This window comes from Chlorocebus sabaeus, chromosome 22 (assembly GCF_047675955.1).
Source record: "Chlorocebus sabaeus isolate Y175 chromosome 22, mChlSab1.0.hap1, whole genome shotgun sequence".
Classification (NCBI taxonomy): Eukaryota; Metazoa; Chordata; class Mammalia; order Primates; family Cercopithecidae; genus Chlorocebus; species Chlorocebus sabaeus.
The window spans coordinates 1864507-1881722 of NC_132925.1; the positions used below are offsets into that span (position 1 = coordinate 1864507).

General features: G+C 33.9%; 1 protein-coding gene across 10 annotated transcripts in view; it reads left to right on the forward strand.

The window, feature by feature from the left end:
- ROBO2 (roundabout guidance receptor 2) overlaps window positions 1-17216 on the forward strand; it is a 1759746-nt gene that overhangs the window by 1673839 nt on the left and 68691 nt on the right. For all 10 annotated transcript variants that reach the window (XM_073009644.1, XM_073009645.1, XM_073009647.1 and 7 more), the window contains 5 exons: window positions 1264-1430; window positions 4584-4705; window positions 10828-11059; window positions 13741-13865; window positions 16181-16352. In XM_073009644.1, coding sequence (XP_072865745.1) covers window positions 1264-1430; window positions 4584-4705; window positions 10828-11059; window positions 13741-13865; window positions 16181-16352 — 818 coding nt within the window. The remainder of the gene's footprint in view (window positions 1-1263; window positions 1431-4583; window positions 4706-10827; window positions 11060-13740; window positions 13866-16180; window positions 16353-17216) is intronic.

Below are 17216 nucleotides of genomic sequence, written 5' to 3' on the forward strand. Positions count from 1 at the left end.
GTTATGCGATATTTATTGAAGCAGGGGACTCTGGCATTTTTATTCCTAATGACTAGAGCAGAACTTAAAATAACCCCGTGTTTTTATACCATATATTACATACATGTATTAGATATGCCTGAGAGAAAATTAAAAACAATAATTAAGAAATTTATTCCATGTGCTTGTTGTTGCTTAATGGAAAAGATGTTTCCATGTGTTATCTGAAATAATTGTTGCCAATTTAAAGATTTAAATGTAAATTAGCAAATATCATTTTAAAATTGTCTTATGAGAATTTGATAAAATGCTTACACAAATGGTAAAATGTGCTTTCATATTACCTTTCAAATGTGCGTCTATGTGACATTATAAATTTTAATGGATAACCACTGTTTTTTTTAAACATTAGGACAAATGGTCACTTTCTTTTAAGGCTTCTCTAATCATTATTTAAGGTAATGCTAGGTACTTAATTTTCAAATTTCAAAATACTATGTTTCTATAATTCTTATGCTTGGATAGTTAAGGATATCAGAAAAATAAACTGACCACCCTGAAAGTTACATTTTCCCCTTCTTCTGAGCAAAAGTGGCATTTGACCTTAGGCAAACTGTTCTAAAATGGCATCCATCTGTGGCCAGCTGTAAAAGGGTCCTCACACACAAATTCAGAGATATTTCACCATTCTGAGATGAGAAATCACAATACTGTGTAATGTACAATTTTATTAAAAATGTAACCAAGGGAAAATATTCATTACATGCTTCCTTTCTTCTTTTACAGATATGTAGTTTTAGAAGGCTCTATTATAATATTGCATGTGGAATTGATGCAAAAGAAAACACACCTTGTAACAGGAAAATGTATTGGCATAATTTACTCTGTAGTCCATTTATTCTTTCTACAGGTTAATTCTTTTCAAGGTATATATATATATACATTTACGAGGACCATACTTATTGTATAAACTTGATGTTGTGATCTTGGCCTCTGTTCCTTTTACAGGTATTCATTTAGTGGGCTGCTGTGCATTAGCAAAGGGCTGTCACATCTCCTGGGCTGAGTTTAATTTTGTTGTGCATGGCACTTTCGTTAGGTGGGCTCGGCTTTGTTGTGGAATAAATTGAAATCATCCAAATGTTTCATTTATTGGGCTGAACACTTCAAGTGTTGTGTGTGTGTGTGTTTAATTTTCAGCCATTAACTTTGTCATTGATACCCAACTCCATTTCCAATATTCAAATGACTGTTCTTTAAATGAAATTTCTGTTCGTGTTTCAGCCAATCAGTGAGCAATAGCTGGCAGACCGTGGCAAACCATGTAAAGACCACCCTCTATACTGTAAGAGGACTGCGGCCCAATACAATCTACTTATTCATGGTCAGAGCGATCAACCCCCAAGGCCTCAGTGACCCAAGTCCCATGTCAGATCCTGTGCGCACACAAGGTACTTTCAATAGCTGTCAGCACTACTGGTTCTAGGCAGAAACATCAGATAATTAAGAAAAGGGGATTGATGAGGAAATGTAAATGTGCCTGCATTGCTTTGTATGATGACTCACTAGGCTTTATCCAGGGAAGGAGACGGTAGCTTGCTGTTTACCTTGCTGAGATGTGTTCTCTTTCTGGAGTTTTCAGGTTTATTCAGCAAAAAATAAAATAATTGGGTACATCTACATAGAATGAACTCACTAAATTAGAGCTTCAGTATATTTCAAAGGGAGGAAAATGTTTCTCCTTCTTTAAAATTAATTATACAATAAGAAAAAAGTGGTCTTTAATGAATAGATGCCCAAATAGAGGTATAAAAATTATTTCCTATTGTTTCGGAATTCTGTTTTTCTAGTGCGGTGGTTCTCAGAGTATGGTTCCTGGATAAGCAGCATTTGCATAGCCTAGAACTGTTAGAAACAGGCATTTTCAGGCTCAAATTCAAATGCTCTGAAGTTGGGGCTCAGCGTTTGTTTTAACAAACCCTCCTTGTGATGCCGATGTATAAGTTTTACATCTACATTTACATTTTACATCTACATTTACTGCTACAATGAATTTCATTAAATCAGATGTTTAAAGGAGCAATTTATTACAGAAAGCAGGAAATCAAGTTTTCTTTCTAAAGAACTCAGTTCTTTTGGCTATAATGTAAAATACACACAGAATATTAAAATATAATTTCAAAATGGAAGATTTCATAATTTTATCCATATTACCTGTCTCTTCAAACCGAGAAGTCACTGGAGTCTGAGGTTTAATACGCAATGCTGCATTATAGTTTTCCTTCTGACAAGTAGGTGAAAGACATTAAGAAAATAGAAATGGTGATTTTATTATTTGTTATAACCTACTTCCCACAGGGTTATTCAGAAAGGGTTAATTATTTCTTATTTGTAAAAGACTTTGAACAAGATATAATTCAAGGTAGTATTTTTATGCAATGAAAAGCACCATACAGCCATAAAATATTATTATAATTACAATGGAGTTCAGTGATAGTAACTAGCATGCTATTATAAGAGAGAAGGGCGCCTTAAAGGAATCCAGTGAAATAAAGTCACCACGTGACTTTGTAACGTTGCTGACATGATGACAGTCAAGGGAGGGCGGAATGCCATTTTGCTATTGTTCTCTAAGCAGTAATGTGATTAATTTTCCATGATGATAAAGGGCCTGTAGGTAAAGAACCTGTCTCTTGAGAAAGAAAAAGCACAACAAGGAATTTGAAAATCTGAAATTTGAACCTAGTTGTATTTTAACTTCCTTAAATCTGGTTGCTTTTTACGGTGTTTGAATTAAGTGTGTAAATTTTATTATTGAACTTAAAATGGAAGATGTGTACAATTCTAAGTCAAGAAATTGTAGTGCCGTGATCATTTATACCTTTGTGGATAGAAATAGTTTTTGTGTGTAGCCAGCGAAAGACAAAGAGAGATCAGAATAGGAAGATATTTGGTGTGATTGTATCTGGCAAACCTTTTTGATCATTCGATAACTATGCTAGTCACTAAATCTTGATTCATAAAATAACTCCCAGTGAAAAGGTCAAGAAAGATTAATGAAAAGTTGTTTGTGGTCTGGTTTTTTCCAATGGAAAGAATATATAGAGTGAAAGACTTATGTGCTCTTAACAAATATTTAACAGGAAAACTCATGTTTTGTGTCTGAAGGTCAGGATTATTTTTGGATACCATACTTTCAGCAGCTTTGCAATCTGCAAAGCACTTCTTTTTCAAAGAACACTTTGCTTTGTGAGCTCTTATTTTTCAAAGGTATTAACAGAGAATCTAGAAATCTTTTATTTCATTAAAGTACAAATACTTTCATTATCAACATCAAAACAGAACATACATATATAGGCATAGATTAATATTATTCACATAAAGGGACTTTTTCCCAAATTAAGCAAATCTTCATTTTACTGTTTATGTTAAAAGTGAAGAAAAAAAAACAGTATTATTCTCAATTACTTGTGGCCCAGTTTAAGTTAGTGCACCCAATTTAAGTAATAGCTGAGAAATTTTTTAAAAAATACTTTTGCAAGAGTGCTACATGCATTGTAGCCTGCGATAATAAGAAAAAACAAGATTAAGAAAATAAATACCTTTAAATTGGACTTCCTTTCTTAAATGCAGTAGTTGGAGAAAAACAATTACAACATTGTGTACCAGTTTAAAAAGTTAATTTGAGTATGTGTAAAATTCAGTGTTTAATATCAATTTGATGGACTTAGCTGCCTATAATTTATCCTTTTTTCTTAATGGACCCAGAATATAAACTATCGTATGGAGAAATAGAATACTACTCGGGAGACTGATGAATAAGGTGACATAACAGTATGTGACTGAGGGTGTAATATTTTAAACAACACCTTTTTTCTTCCCTTCACCCCATCACTATTCCTGAAAATAGCTACATGATCTCATGTCAGGTATTAGAGTACTGCTCAAAATGTATTGCTTGAGAACATGTTATCAGTATTATAACTATTTCTATCAAACGTATCTTTGCAAATTTGAGGAGCTGTTTCCTTTCTTCCCCCAACTCTGTTTACCTTTAATGACAGAATTCACTTTCCTAGTCCTCCATTACTTCTCCATCCACACTCCCAGACTGAAGTAGGTCAAGAAGAAAACACAACCTGCAAATTGGGACAAGGGATTAACAGGTTCCTTCGCTTCATTATTAGATGTATTCCAATTTACAAATCCAGAAAATCATTCAATACACCAACATCTATACAAAGCTGATCTTTCTAGAGATCTTTCTAGACTTCTGTAGAGAAGCCTTACAGCACATACTTTATCCTTTAGTAAGAAAATAAACGACCTTATTCAACAGTGTGTCTGCATTTGAATGGGGATGAGGGATTATAAATACTCTTTTATTAATATATTTTTAGTAAAGATCAATATCATCTCTCATTATGTCCTACCACAGTGGTATATTTATATATATAGGCTTAAATGCTTTTTGTCACAAAAAGAGTTTTAGTTTTGTTTCCCTGTAATTAGTTCTAAAGATACGATGTTGATTTACATGAAATAAATTGTAATTTTAATGTGCATTTTTAAAAATTGGGAATGATTGTATTATCCAACTGCAGATATCAGCCCACCAGCACAAGGAGTGGACCACAGGCAAGTGCAGAAAGAACTAGGAGATGTCCTTGTCCGTCTTCATAATCCAGTTGTACTGACTCCCACCACTGTTCAGGTCACATGGACGGTAAGTTTTCAAAGGCAATATTAATAGTAATCTCTTCTCTTTAGGGAAAGCAAAACATGGAAAATGCAAATTAACAAAAAGTGATCATAAAAATTCTCACCATTTAAAAATCAAGGTATAATCAATGACAGTAAAGAAAATCAACAAACTAAAAAGTTACTAGAATAAACATAGTAAGAATAGATCAATTATTATATAAACATGGCATATTCTGTCTTCTGAATTTTCTAACAGCTTTCTTGCAATATAATTAACATACCATAAAGTGAACAACTTCATGATTTTTAGTGTACAGTTTTAAAATTATCACCAAAATCTAATTTTAGAACATTTCATCATCCCCAAATGAAATCCTGTGCCTGTTAGCATTGATTCTCTCATTTCCCCTACCGTAGCCCTGTGTAACACTAGTCTACTCTATGTTTTTGCAGATTTGCCTATGCTGGACCTTTAATATGAATAGAATTGTGCAATATATGGTCTTTTGTGTCTAGCTTCTTTCACTCTGCATAATGTTACTGAGGTGCATCCATTTTTGTAGCATGTATCAGGACTTCGTTTCTTGTTGTTATCAAATAGTATTCCATTTTATCTACTTCACATTCTGTTTGTGCCTTCATCAGTTGATGGATGTTCGGGTTGTTTTGTTTTGTCTCTTATGAATAATGCTGCCATGAACATTTGAGTACAAGTCTCTGTATGGACACGTGTTTTCATTTATCTTTGTATAAACCTACAAATTGTTCAGTAATATTGGTAACTTTCCATTTAATATTTTGATGAACTGCTGAGATGCTTTCCAAAGTGGCTATAGCATTTTCTATTCTCACAAGCAATGTTTCAATGTTCCAGATTCTCCCAAATCCTTGCCATTTTTTTCTCACATCCTTGCCAACACTTATTATTATCTGCCATTTGGATTATACCCATTCTAGTGGGTATGTAGTGGTATATAATTGTGGTTTTGATTTGCATTTCTTTCATGACTAATCATGTTCATCTTTTCATGTGCTAATAGAACTTTGTTTTTAGAGAAATGTCTGTTGAAACTCTTTGTCCACTTTTGGGCAAAGAGTTTATCTTCTCACAGACTTACAAGTGTTTATATATTCTATTTGGTTTGTCTTCTTATTATAGACTTATAAGTGTTTATATATTCTAGATACAAATGCCTTATCGGATATGTAATTTGCAAACATTTTCTCCCAGTTTGATTACTGTAGCCCTGTTGTGTAGTTTAAAGTTCAGTGGCATGGTGCCTCCTTCTTCCTTCTTTTTTGCTTACGATTGCCTTAGCTATTCAGGCTTTTGTTGTTGTCGTTCCATATTGTTGCTCCTTAAAGCAAACTACATGATCAGTCAAATTCTTGGTTTATGAGTACAAAATTGGGTTATATATATATTTAAAAATAAGACTAAGTTTATAATGTTTTAAGAGTAATTATGGTTATTTAGGATTACACTTTCTTATTCCAGTTTTGATATAATTTTGCATAGATTTATTCTATTTTTTGCATATATTGGTTTCTATTCTTGTGTTCCCATGAAGGGAACACAATTACCTTATCATTTTTCCAGTGGCACAGTAGGGGGTATTTCTGCCATGCCTTTTTTATCTTTCAGTACCCTTGAGTAGATACCAAACTAACAAAGCCAAAGTAACCTTGTATTTTTCATAGCGTATTTTTCCTCATTCTCATATGAAAAAAAGTCTCTCTTCTGTTGAAAGTTATAAGGGGGATTCTTTTAAGCTGTATCTAAATATGGGGATTCTTTGGGTAAGAATCAACGTCATTATGTTTATGAAGTTAATCACTTTAAGTCACTGAATTTGAAGAGTAAATAGCATTAGATCAAAATTGCAGGACAGTAGACTGGAGTTCTTCCAGGAGGGGGACGTTGTCTATGCATCCCTGCACCCCAAGAAGGGATCATCACTAGTTTGCACACATCCATCCCCATCATGGCCTGGAACTTCTGTGAGGCTACAGTCAATTTTTTTCATTTCTGTTTTTTCAGAGCAGAGTGTCTATTAAAGTACTATGAAGTATTCTTTTAATAACTGTTTGTTGAATGATCAAATCAGTTGTTCTCATACATTTTACACTTTTTTTAATAAAAGAAAGAATGCAGTTAATATCACTGCATATTGTTCTCCATGACTTTGTAGTTGCACATGCCATAAGTATGCATTTGAAAGAGGTAAATTAAGTGAAATAAAGTCAGATTGGGGTGTGCCCAGTGGTCAAAGAATTTGTTTAACTCTTTTATTGATGTAATATTTTCAATTTACTAAACGCGTGTGTTATTTAAATTATCAAAATATTAGCATTTGCTTTACAGAAGTGTTGGGGTTGAAGCGAGAAATAATTCCCCACCATGTGATTAGGTTTTGGGCCAGCTGAGAAAGTTTCCCAGTGGTTGGCAGGATTAATAATCAAAGGCCCAAGACGTAACTACTGGAGAGCCCATTCGCTGCCCCCACCCTCACCAGGCTAACCTTGAAGCAACAATAGTTAGCAACAACTACTTTCTAAAACGGCTGCTTTTAGAATGCGTGTAGGCAAAAATGGTAAGAAACCTGCTGTTCCACAAAGAAAAATAGCAATAAGTCACTTAGTGAAAAACGATTATTCTCGTTTTATGTTTTGTCTTTGTTTTGTTTAAGGACAAAAAGAATTACATACTCTTTGCCCATTCAGCATTATTCCACAGAGATTGAAAAGAGTGCTTTGACAAACTAGAATTTCAGAAGTCTGCTAAAACCAGATCAGACCCTTAGCAGCTAAACCCATCAAAGAAAATTCACTGAATTTTCGCTTTCTATCGAGTTGTTATGTTGTTTTGTTTTGTGAATGGAAAAGGTAAATATGAAGCATCACACGTAAACAGTTTAACTAAAATGCTGACTTTAGGGCCACATATGAGCCCTCTTCTCTTTTAGCCTGTTGCTTCCTTAACAGTTATGTTTTATTATTGTGCATCTCTAAAGCCAGCAAAACGCTTTCACTTATATCAGTCATTTGATTCTTTCTGTGCCCTTGAGATATTGGTATTATGTGAGTAAATTAAGTAAACTGAGGCTCAGAAAGTTTAAGAGGTTGAAGTCTAATTCAAATTGAGACCTAGGACTGGAAGTCTAAAGTTTTTGTAATCATTTTACTTTTTCCTTAAGGCAACTCTTTTTTTTTTTATTCATGTTTCAGAAAATACTAATTTTTTTAAATTATATAAACCCATGAATCTGTGGTCAGACTCTGATTGTAATCAACCCTAAAAGAAAATCCTCCTTCTTATAATCAGAATGTTAATAAAACTTATAACAAACATATGGCCTAACTTGAAAATGACCACCTGTCAAAATGAGCTCCAAAATTTAGTGGGGTAGAACACACATCCAGTAAAAATCTCACCTATTTTTTTTTAAAGTAAATGTTCAACATTTTCATTTCTGCTTCCACCTGTAACAACAAATTTCCTCCTGAAAAAAAAAAAATGCATTGCCACTGCACACAATCAAATTAAACTATTTAACTATTAAGAAGCCCCATACTGTATACTGGCTGAAGATAGTGTACACTGAAGTAAGCAAAACAATGTTTTGTAGTAAACATTAGCTTCATAAAGTCCCTAAAACACTTAATTAATGAAAACCAAACATGGATAAAACCAATTTACCCTGATTTACAGACTCCCTTCATCTGGAAACAGCTGCTTAATGTTCTTCTTAAAAATACAGCTTGCTTCTTTCAGTATTAACAAGCTATTATTGTGAGTTATGTCTTTCTTTCAGTATATAAATTCACTTAAAGCAAATGCAGAGAAGTTTATAAAATGCAGGTTTAATGTTGTTTTAACATATACTGCAAGGGTTTTTCTGAACACTGACAGTTTTGATGAAAGTCATCTCTCTTTGACTGTCATAAATTTAACTTTTCACCTCTTGGTTGCCTTATTTCGTAGTGTCAGAAAAACTCCTGCTTTTCAAAAAATGTGTCCAATGGTAGAAACATAAACTAGTAGCATGAATGAGGACCTGCCAATCACCAGCTTCCATGTCACACCTGGGCTCACTTTTTTTTGATCTAACCTCATACAAGTGTAGCACTAACTCCAGAAAGTCTTTGAGGGTGAGACAGCTGTCAGGTGGGTGAAGGAGTTCATACTTGTTGAGACGTATCTGGGAAACTGGAATTAGCCACACACGGAAATACACGCACACTCACACACACACACACACACAGACTCACTTAATTTAGGGAGTTCTGTCGTTTGGACATTCTAAATATTTCCTTTTGTTCCACTATATTTTTATTGAGGCTCTGCATTTTTAACTTTCTAAAGCCAATATTTTTAGCTAATATTCATTTGCTGCCCTCAATTAAAAATAAATGAAACAATACTGCAACTAAAGAAGAGATGTTAGTGGTTAATACATGAAAGAATATGCTTTGTTTATAACCTGCTGACAAATCTCAACATTTCAACAAATGTTGAAACAAATTTCAAATGCTGAACAAATTTCAAATTTCTTGGATAAAGAAATTTGTTTACAGCTGAAATTAATAACCATCTCCAGTATCCTCTTTTTTATTTCCTCTTTCTCTACAAACTTCCTGAAATGAGGTTATTCCATTCTTTTCCATTAATCTTTACACTTTATTTGACATGAAGTATGTCAAATTAAAGCTTCTTAGACTATAGCTATTAAACTATGGTAAAGGATATTAGTTGGAACATGCTATCATAGTTTGTGTTTAAATCAAGTGTTTCTAAAAACATGACAAAGCATTCAAAGATGTTTAATTTTTAAAAATAATTTTTAAAATCCATGGTTGTTTTCTCCTTGGAAATGAAACAACTATAAAACCCTGGTAAATATTTTAAAATAAATGTATACAGAAAAGAATATATTTAATTTTTTAATCTTGCATTTATATATATTTGATTTTTAAGTGATTGTCAATAACAAACAAAAACACTTTTTAAAAGTTCTATTTGGTATGAGTTTAATCTTAGATCGTTATTTAAGATAGCTTCTTACTGTACCTTAAAAAAATGAAGATATCAAAAAAGTTGTCAAATTGTGTCAAGAATGGGACAATTGAAGAGTCAGAAGTTGGTAAATTCATAGAAGTTTTTCATTTACTACTTGGTAATGGGTGTAAGTGTTCATATGCTTTTAAAACAAATGCTCTAGCTCTACAACTTCAATCTCTGTTTTATGCTTTTTCCAGCCACAGGGATTTTATCCATGATGTCCTCACATTTGTTTTCCTGGGTAAATCCTGCTCTTCTTGCCTATCTGAGCACTTAGGAGTTCTTCATGGAAGCTTTATCTCCCCTTCCCAACTCAGGCACCTTTCTCTCCACTATAGACTTTCTTAGCAGCTGGCACCTCTGATTCTTAACACTTGTTTATGCTTTTTTTTTTTTTTTAATGATTGTAACTTGACCATGGTTTAGTCATTGTTAGACCACTCCTACTCTCCACCTGGACTCCATCTTCTCACCTCAGCTCATGAGGGCAGGGACTGACTCTATTTTCATTGTGCATTTTATCCCCAGAGCTCAGCAGAATTTCTGGCACCTATAAGTAGGAACCCGAAACATGTGTTTTGAGTGAGCGACGATGTTAGGGAATAGACACAGGATGAGAATGGAAATCCCTGACAAAGAGCATATTACATATAAAGCCACATGAAAGGGAATTGTTGGATGCAGAAAAAGGGTAAGCCGAGGAGACATAAAGCTAGAGAAATTGGCACATAAAGCTATAGAGATGTCGGCACATAAAGCTAGAGATATCGGCAGATCTGGCCTTTGAGAGGCCTTGTGCTCATCCAAGGAATCTGAATTGATTAGGTAGGTATCTTAGGAACTGTGAGGTATTCTAAACAGCAGAGAGAGTTCTTCCAGTCTTCATTTTGGAAATAATCTTGGGAGCAATCTGAACTCTGACAGGATAGGAGTTATTAGAAGGGAAGCAGAGAGATTAGCTAGAAAGTCACAACATGACTAAGATGAGGACAGAAGTAGGGACAAATGAAAAGAGGACGAATTCACTGTGATGTGTAAAATACCTTCCTTCAGTTTCAGATGCCCTTTACCATGTGTTTCAGGTTGATCGCCAGCCCCAGTTTATCCAAGGCTACCGAGTGATGTATCGTCAGACTTCAGGTCTGCAGGCGACATCTTCATGGCAGAATTTAGATGCCAAAGTCCCAACTGAACGAAGTGCTGTCTTAGTCAACCTGAAAAAGGGGGTGACTTATGAAATTAAAGTACGACCATATTTTAATGAGTTCCAAGGAATGGATAGTGAATCTAAAACGGTTCGTACTACTGAAGAAGGTCAGTATTCAGATTTCGAATATAAATCAAACTTATATCATGATGAAACTAATTTCTTTTACAGTACCTACTTATTATCTTCCTTAGAAGAATGGAAAGATATCATCTAAAAGTAAATTGAGGAAGTGTCATTTTCTCCTTTTATTCTGAGAAGTCTGTAGACTCTGACAAGCAGAAAAAAAGGGCACTAATGTAATTTGAATTTTTCTTAAGTAACCATTTGCACCAAATCTTATGTTTTTCAGTTCCCTTGAATTGGATTATTAAATATTCCCCTATATTTTGTGTAGATTTGGTTCATTTGGAGTTTTGAGAAATGGAAATTTGAGAACACAGGCTATTCATTGTGACTACTCTTTTTGTTATAGTTAATTGTGACACTGTCTTTTATTAGCCACTTTCTCCTGTGAGCAGTTCCCTCTTTCTCCCCATTTTGGACCTTTTCTTACCTAAAGGTATGTTAAAGTCGATCTACCATGAACATGAGCTTACTGTAGGTTTCCACCAGTTCATTTAGTGGTATCTCTTTCACTAAACAAGAGGCTTATAATAAATGTTGTCATCAAAGTTAAAAAAAAAAAGGAGATGCCAAATGAAATAAATCCCTCCACTCTGCTTTTGTATCAGTTTTGTGCTCACAACTCTTGTAGAAAGCCCTTTCTCTAAACATATTTAGAAGCCTTAATAAAATGTATGTAGGTTGCCCATGTTAATATCTATATGCTTGACCAAGGAGCTGTTAAATTACACGTTTCTTAAACAACACAGCAAGAATGTCATCTTCCCATTGTTTTGCAGTGTGATACATTGGCAGGGGCAAAAATGCATATTTAAAAAGGAATTATTAATCTATTTTTAGGATATGTTGAAAAGTTACCAGTAATTGTAATAGTATATTTTCTCCTTGCTAACGTGTTTAAAAATAATAATCATTATCATCATATCTTTATTCATCATTAAATTTCACTCTGTGTTGCAAATTGGTCGTATTAATGAGTGGAGCAGGTAACCTTAACACAGAATGCTCTGTTTGAAGCCTGTTTCCAAAATCAATTTCACTGCAGTTAGACTTTTCCTCTGGATTAGACATTTGTCACTGTTAGGTATACATTCATCTCCAATTTCTGTGGCTGTGTGACGGTAACAAATGGAACTCAGCCGGGCTGTGTCTGGGAACGATGAGTGGCAATTTGGGTTCTTTCACATCTGTAGAAGGAAGCTGAGTCCTGGAATAATTGACCTGTCAGGAAGCAGGCACGGTGTTCTTGCCAAGACAGCAGCAAGGTGAATGAGAAACCCATTGTGAAAGTCTTATTTTTCAATGCAGTCTACTTAATAACTACAAGGCTCGTAGACAAGTGGTTGGATTTATGTCATCGTGCCATATTTTGGAGCAATATTGTCACAAAGAGGAATAGAAAAGAACAGTATTGTGTTAACATGTTTCTGTGTGTGTCCTATATCTTGATGCAAATATGGCTATACTTAAATGAAATATGTCATGACATATTTACAAAACATGGGATATCTGCTGTCAGGCTTTTAAAATACATTTTAGGATATTTAGGATAGTTTCAAAAAACTAAACAGTGTAAAGCTATGCAAGCATTGATTATTCTATATAAGCCATTAATACCACAAAATTATTTGGTATTTTAAACTGTCAAGAAGTATGTTATGTAATACTATAATTTTAACTACTCCTACCTTTGGTTTTAATTCAGAGACTCACTGAGAATAGATGAATTTTTCCACAAAGTTATTACTTCTCAGTTCTCAGACACTCTAAATGAGAGATGCGGCAGTCTAAAATCAGAAAGAGCTTCCCTCTTGCCTTTTCTCAGGATGGTTGTAATTAGTTATAGGAGAAACTATAAAGGCAGAGAATTAATGTAGGAAATCAAAATCTTCCCATTTCACATTTGACCCAGCATGAACTGTGTTCATTTTATCATCAGAGTTCCTTCCCATCCGTATAAAAGAAGTTTTCAATCTTAACTTACAGGTCAATTGATAGCAGTCAATTATTTTTCCCAGTATGGGAAGAAAAAGAAGTTTTTTCTGGTTGATGACATTTATAGCTGTGTTTCTGTTTTTATTTAGTAAGCACAAACTAAAAGCATACAAAAAAAGCTGTCAATAATGCCACCATTCAGAAATAACACATGATAAATACTGGAATATATCCTCTCAGAATAATTTTGATTAGAAGAAGTTGTGGTTGTTTTTAGAAAGACAGCCTATTAGAGTTCTAAAATCAGACATACACAGGCTCAAATTCTGACTTGCTGTTTGACTTTCCTAAGTCTCTTACAGTAACCTTCTGTTTCCTCATCTGTAAAACCGAGATAACGGTTGTTTCTACCTCCTGAGGTTAATGCGAGAGTTAAACCTGACACTTAGCTCTTTGCGGGGTGTATAGAAAACACGTATTAGAATGTTAGCTGTTAAATTTATTCTTGAGAGCATATTACAAAAGCTGTTGCATTTGCTTTAAATCTAGATATTGTATTTAAAGAATATTTCTCAAAAAAAAACTGTCACCGTTGAACAGCGTGTGCATTCAGAACTCCTGGAAGCCAGAGCCGCCTGCATCTGGTCTTTCTATTTATTTTCTGGAAGTAGCACTAACGCGCACCAAGGCTTACAGTTTGCATTTATTCTAATTACTTCCTCTACAGCCCCAAGTGCCCCTCCACAGTCTGTCACTGTACTGACAGTTGGAAGCTACAATAGCACAAGTATTAGTGTTTCCTGGGATCCTCCTCCTCCAGATCACCAGAATGGAATTCTCCAAGAATACAAGGTAGGACCCGGGTGAAGAAGGACAGCCCTCATATAAAGGTTCCCAGAGAAATCTCAGTGCCTCACGAATGAGGAACATCTCTAAAGGTTCTCTTATTCAGCTTAAGTGTAAAGTTTTTATTTACATTTCTGTGTGACAGATAATGAAACAAATACATAGGTATTAGAGCCTGAGTTCCAGGTCACAGATCACACAAATCCAGCTGAACAATTAAACCACACCAGTGAAATGGTTTTCTGTATGGTGTGATTCTACAACCTCAAGGATTTAAAGAGATGGGGCAGAGGGTAGGTAGTGAAGCCCAGAAAATGGGTTTTATCTTTGTTATTAGAATTCTGCATAAGAGGCTGTAAGGCAGCTGTTTTTTTAAAACACGTTCTCAGAAAAATAGAGGCTTCGGAGTTAAAGAGGTGGAGTGGGTTGTGGGTAGCACCAACCCTCACTCCAGATGCTACTTTTGTGTGTTGACTGAGGTTCTGTAGAATATTTCACCTGAAAAAAAGCCACTGAAACAACACATTTTGCAAAATACTGACTTACAGAAAAAACAGTTGATTGTCTCATTTTTCACCTGATTAATTTTTGGCTGTTTAGAAACAATATATATCTATTGTTTCATTGCCATCATTTGGTGTTTAACGTAGTATTTCGAAGTTTTCAAAATAAGATTCTGTTTGTGTTGTGATTAGACCACATGTGAATGCAAAACCCCTCATTAATCTTTGTAAAATTCAAAACTATAATTTATTAATAAATGATCTGTTAGTATCATCTATTAATGAATATTTCTAGATATCTGAAAACAGCATATTCTATACATCTAATACAATACAAAACTAGACACCCATTTCACCTCAAAAATTCAGAGTTGGTATTTAATATTAAGCTGAATAATTTTACTAAAAAGTTTGCAGATTAAATTTTATTTCTAAGAAAACGTTAATTGTTACATCGAATTTTATTAAAGGTCAACTTGCTAAAGCAAATGAATGGACTATATGTATAAAGATTTATTTTAAAATGACTTATATCATGTTATGAGACACATGCTTAAGAAACAGAAGAATAAATGCTTTTACAATACAATAATTATATAGATTCTAAGATTTTATAAGCATTAGGACATTCCGGGTGAGTTTGAGTGTGTGTGTGTTTTAATGAGGTTAGGAATTTATTTTTGTACCATTTGGCACTAAATATCCTAAATTTCCATGTAGTTAAATATTGTTACTTTTTTTTTTTTTACAACATGAGGAATTTGTTTTTTCATAAGTTGTATACGTTCTCACTCTCTAGAGACTTGTCATATTTTGGTTTCAAAGCGCATATGTAGGTAAGAGCTAAATATTCCTTCACTAAGAACACAGATATAATATATCAATAAAAGAAACACATGATTCACAAGCATTATTTTTTACTGAAAAAATTTGGGAACTTACCTGCTCCAAAACAAATCGTATGTTTTCCTGCATATGTGTCTACATGTAAATTTTAAAATATTATATAATACGAATACAAATGTGGATACACAATGGATTTCTTTTCATAACACATTTTATAGGAACAATTTCCACATCCCAGAAGATGCCTTAAAATTTGATTCCTACTTGAAATAAAAGCCTAACTTCCTTAACATCAAGGTCTAAAGACTTGCCACCACTTTGTTCTCATGAATGTGTTTGTGTGTGTAGATATGTGTTGATCAATATTAGATTTATTGCTGTCAACGTAAGTATTGGCTTTAATTTCATTTTAGTCAATACCTATAACTTAGGTCAATTAATCTTGTTAACTACTTCTGTGCAAGTTAATATTTTCTTAAATGAAATATAAATTACTTAGATGTCTACCTGTATACCTTAGATATTGCAACTTATAATCACCATATTTTAGTGGATTATATACATAATAAATCTTGATAAATAAAGCAGAGGAAATTATGTGTTCTAAGCCACATGAAAATGGCATTTGCAACCAAAACTACACACCAGGGGTGTTAAAGAAGGCACTGTGCTTTCTAAATTACTCATTATGAGCTTTCAGTGCTGAGAATAAGATATAAATGAACATGGCATAGTTACAGCTTCCCTTATTGTCCTTCTTTTAATACAGGTGCACGTGCACACAAACACACTTACATACACACTTATAAATAAACTGCAGAGGTTGGGCTTTAGAAGATGTCATTTACAAAACTTCTGTAAGCCTAGAAGATAGATATGTTACAATTACAAAATATTTCATCAGTTATAGCAGTCTTGTTACCAGAAACGATACTATTATGTCCCTGTGTTATTCACTTTCCATTTCTGCAGATCTGGTGTCTAGGAAATGAAACACGATTCCATATCAACAAAACTGTGGATGCAGCCGTTCGGTCTGTAATAATCGGTGGATTGTTCCCAGGTATTCAATACCGGGTAGAGGTTGCAGCTAGTACCAGTGCAGGGGTTGGAGTAAAAAGTGAGCCGCAGCCAATAATCGTCGGTGAGTATCAGACGATGTGGTCTGTGCTTTAGAGTCAGTCAACTGACAAGGTGGATGAGGGTTTTGCATACGCACTTAAGAATGTTAGGGTACATATATCACATTGACAAATGGGTTAACTGACTAGGGTTTCTTACAAAAATACTTGGTGCAGTTGATCATGCTCTTAAAAGTCCCAGAGCCTTTTTTAAACTGCAATATTTAAGAGTTTAAATGCTGAAAGGTAGTTTAAAAATTATTTTTAATCAATTGCCTCATTAGCAATTTTGATGCCATTGAAATATAATAAAAATGAGATAGTTACTGAAGAGAGAGCATCATGTTTCAAATCTGTATGCTTCCTCTTAGCCAGAGAAATGTCAAAAATTAACAAGAAACAGTCCAGAAGAAACTTTGTAATCTAAATATACCATCCCAAAGAAGAAATCATATTAAATCTAATATCATCATTGCATGAAAATTTTCCCTATTATCATAGATGATGTTTGCCTGTTCTTGAGATGTATATAAATGGAATCATACAGAACGTGATTTTTTAAAAATCTGGTTTCTTTCACTAAAGATAATGTTTTTGAGATTCATCCACGTATGTATTATTCGGTTCACGTTTTATGGCTGAGCAGTATTCAATCGTATGAATATGCCATATTTTGTTTATCTGCTTTTCACCTGAGAGAATGAATATTATTGTGTAAATGTTTGTGTCCTTTTGGAGAAATACCTAGGAGTCTAATTTCTGGGTAAAAGACTTGTCTTGTTTGACTTTATAAGAAACTGCTAAACAATATTCAAGTTGTGTAATTTCATACTCCCACCAGCAAGGGAAATGACTTCCAGTTGCTTTACATTGTCACCAATATTTGA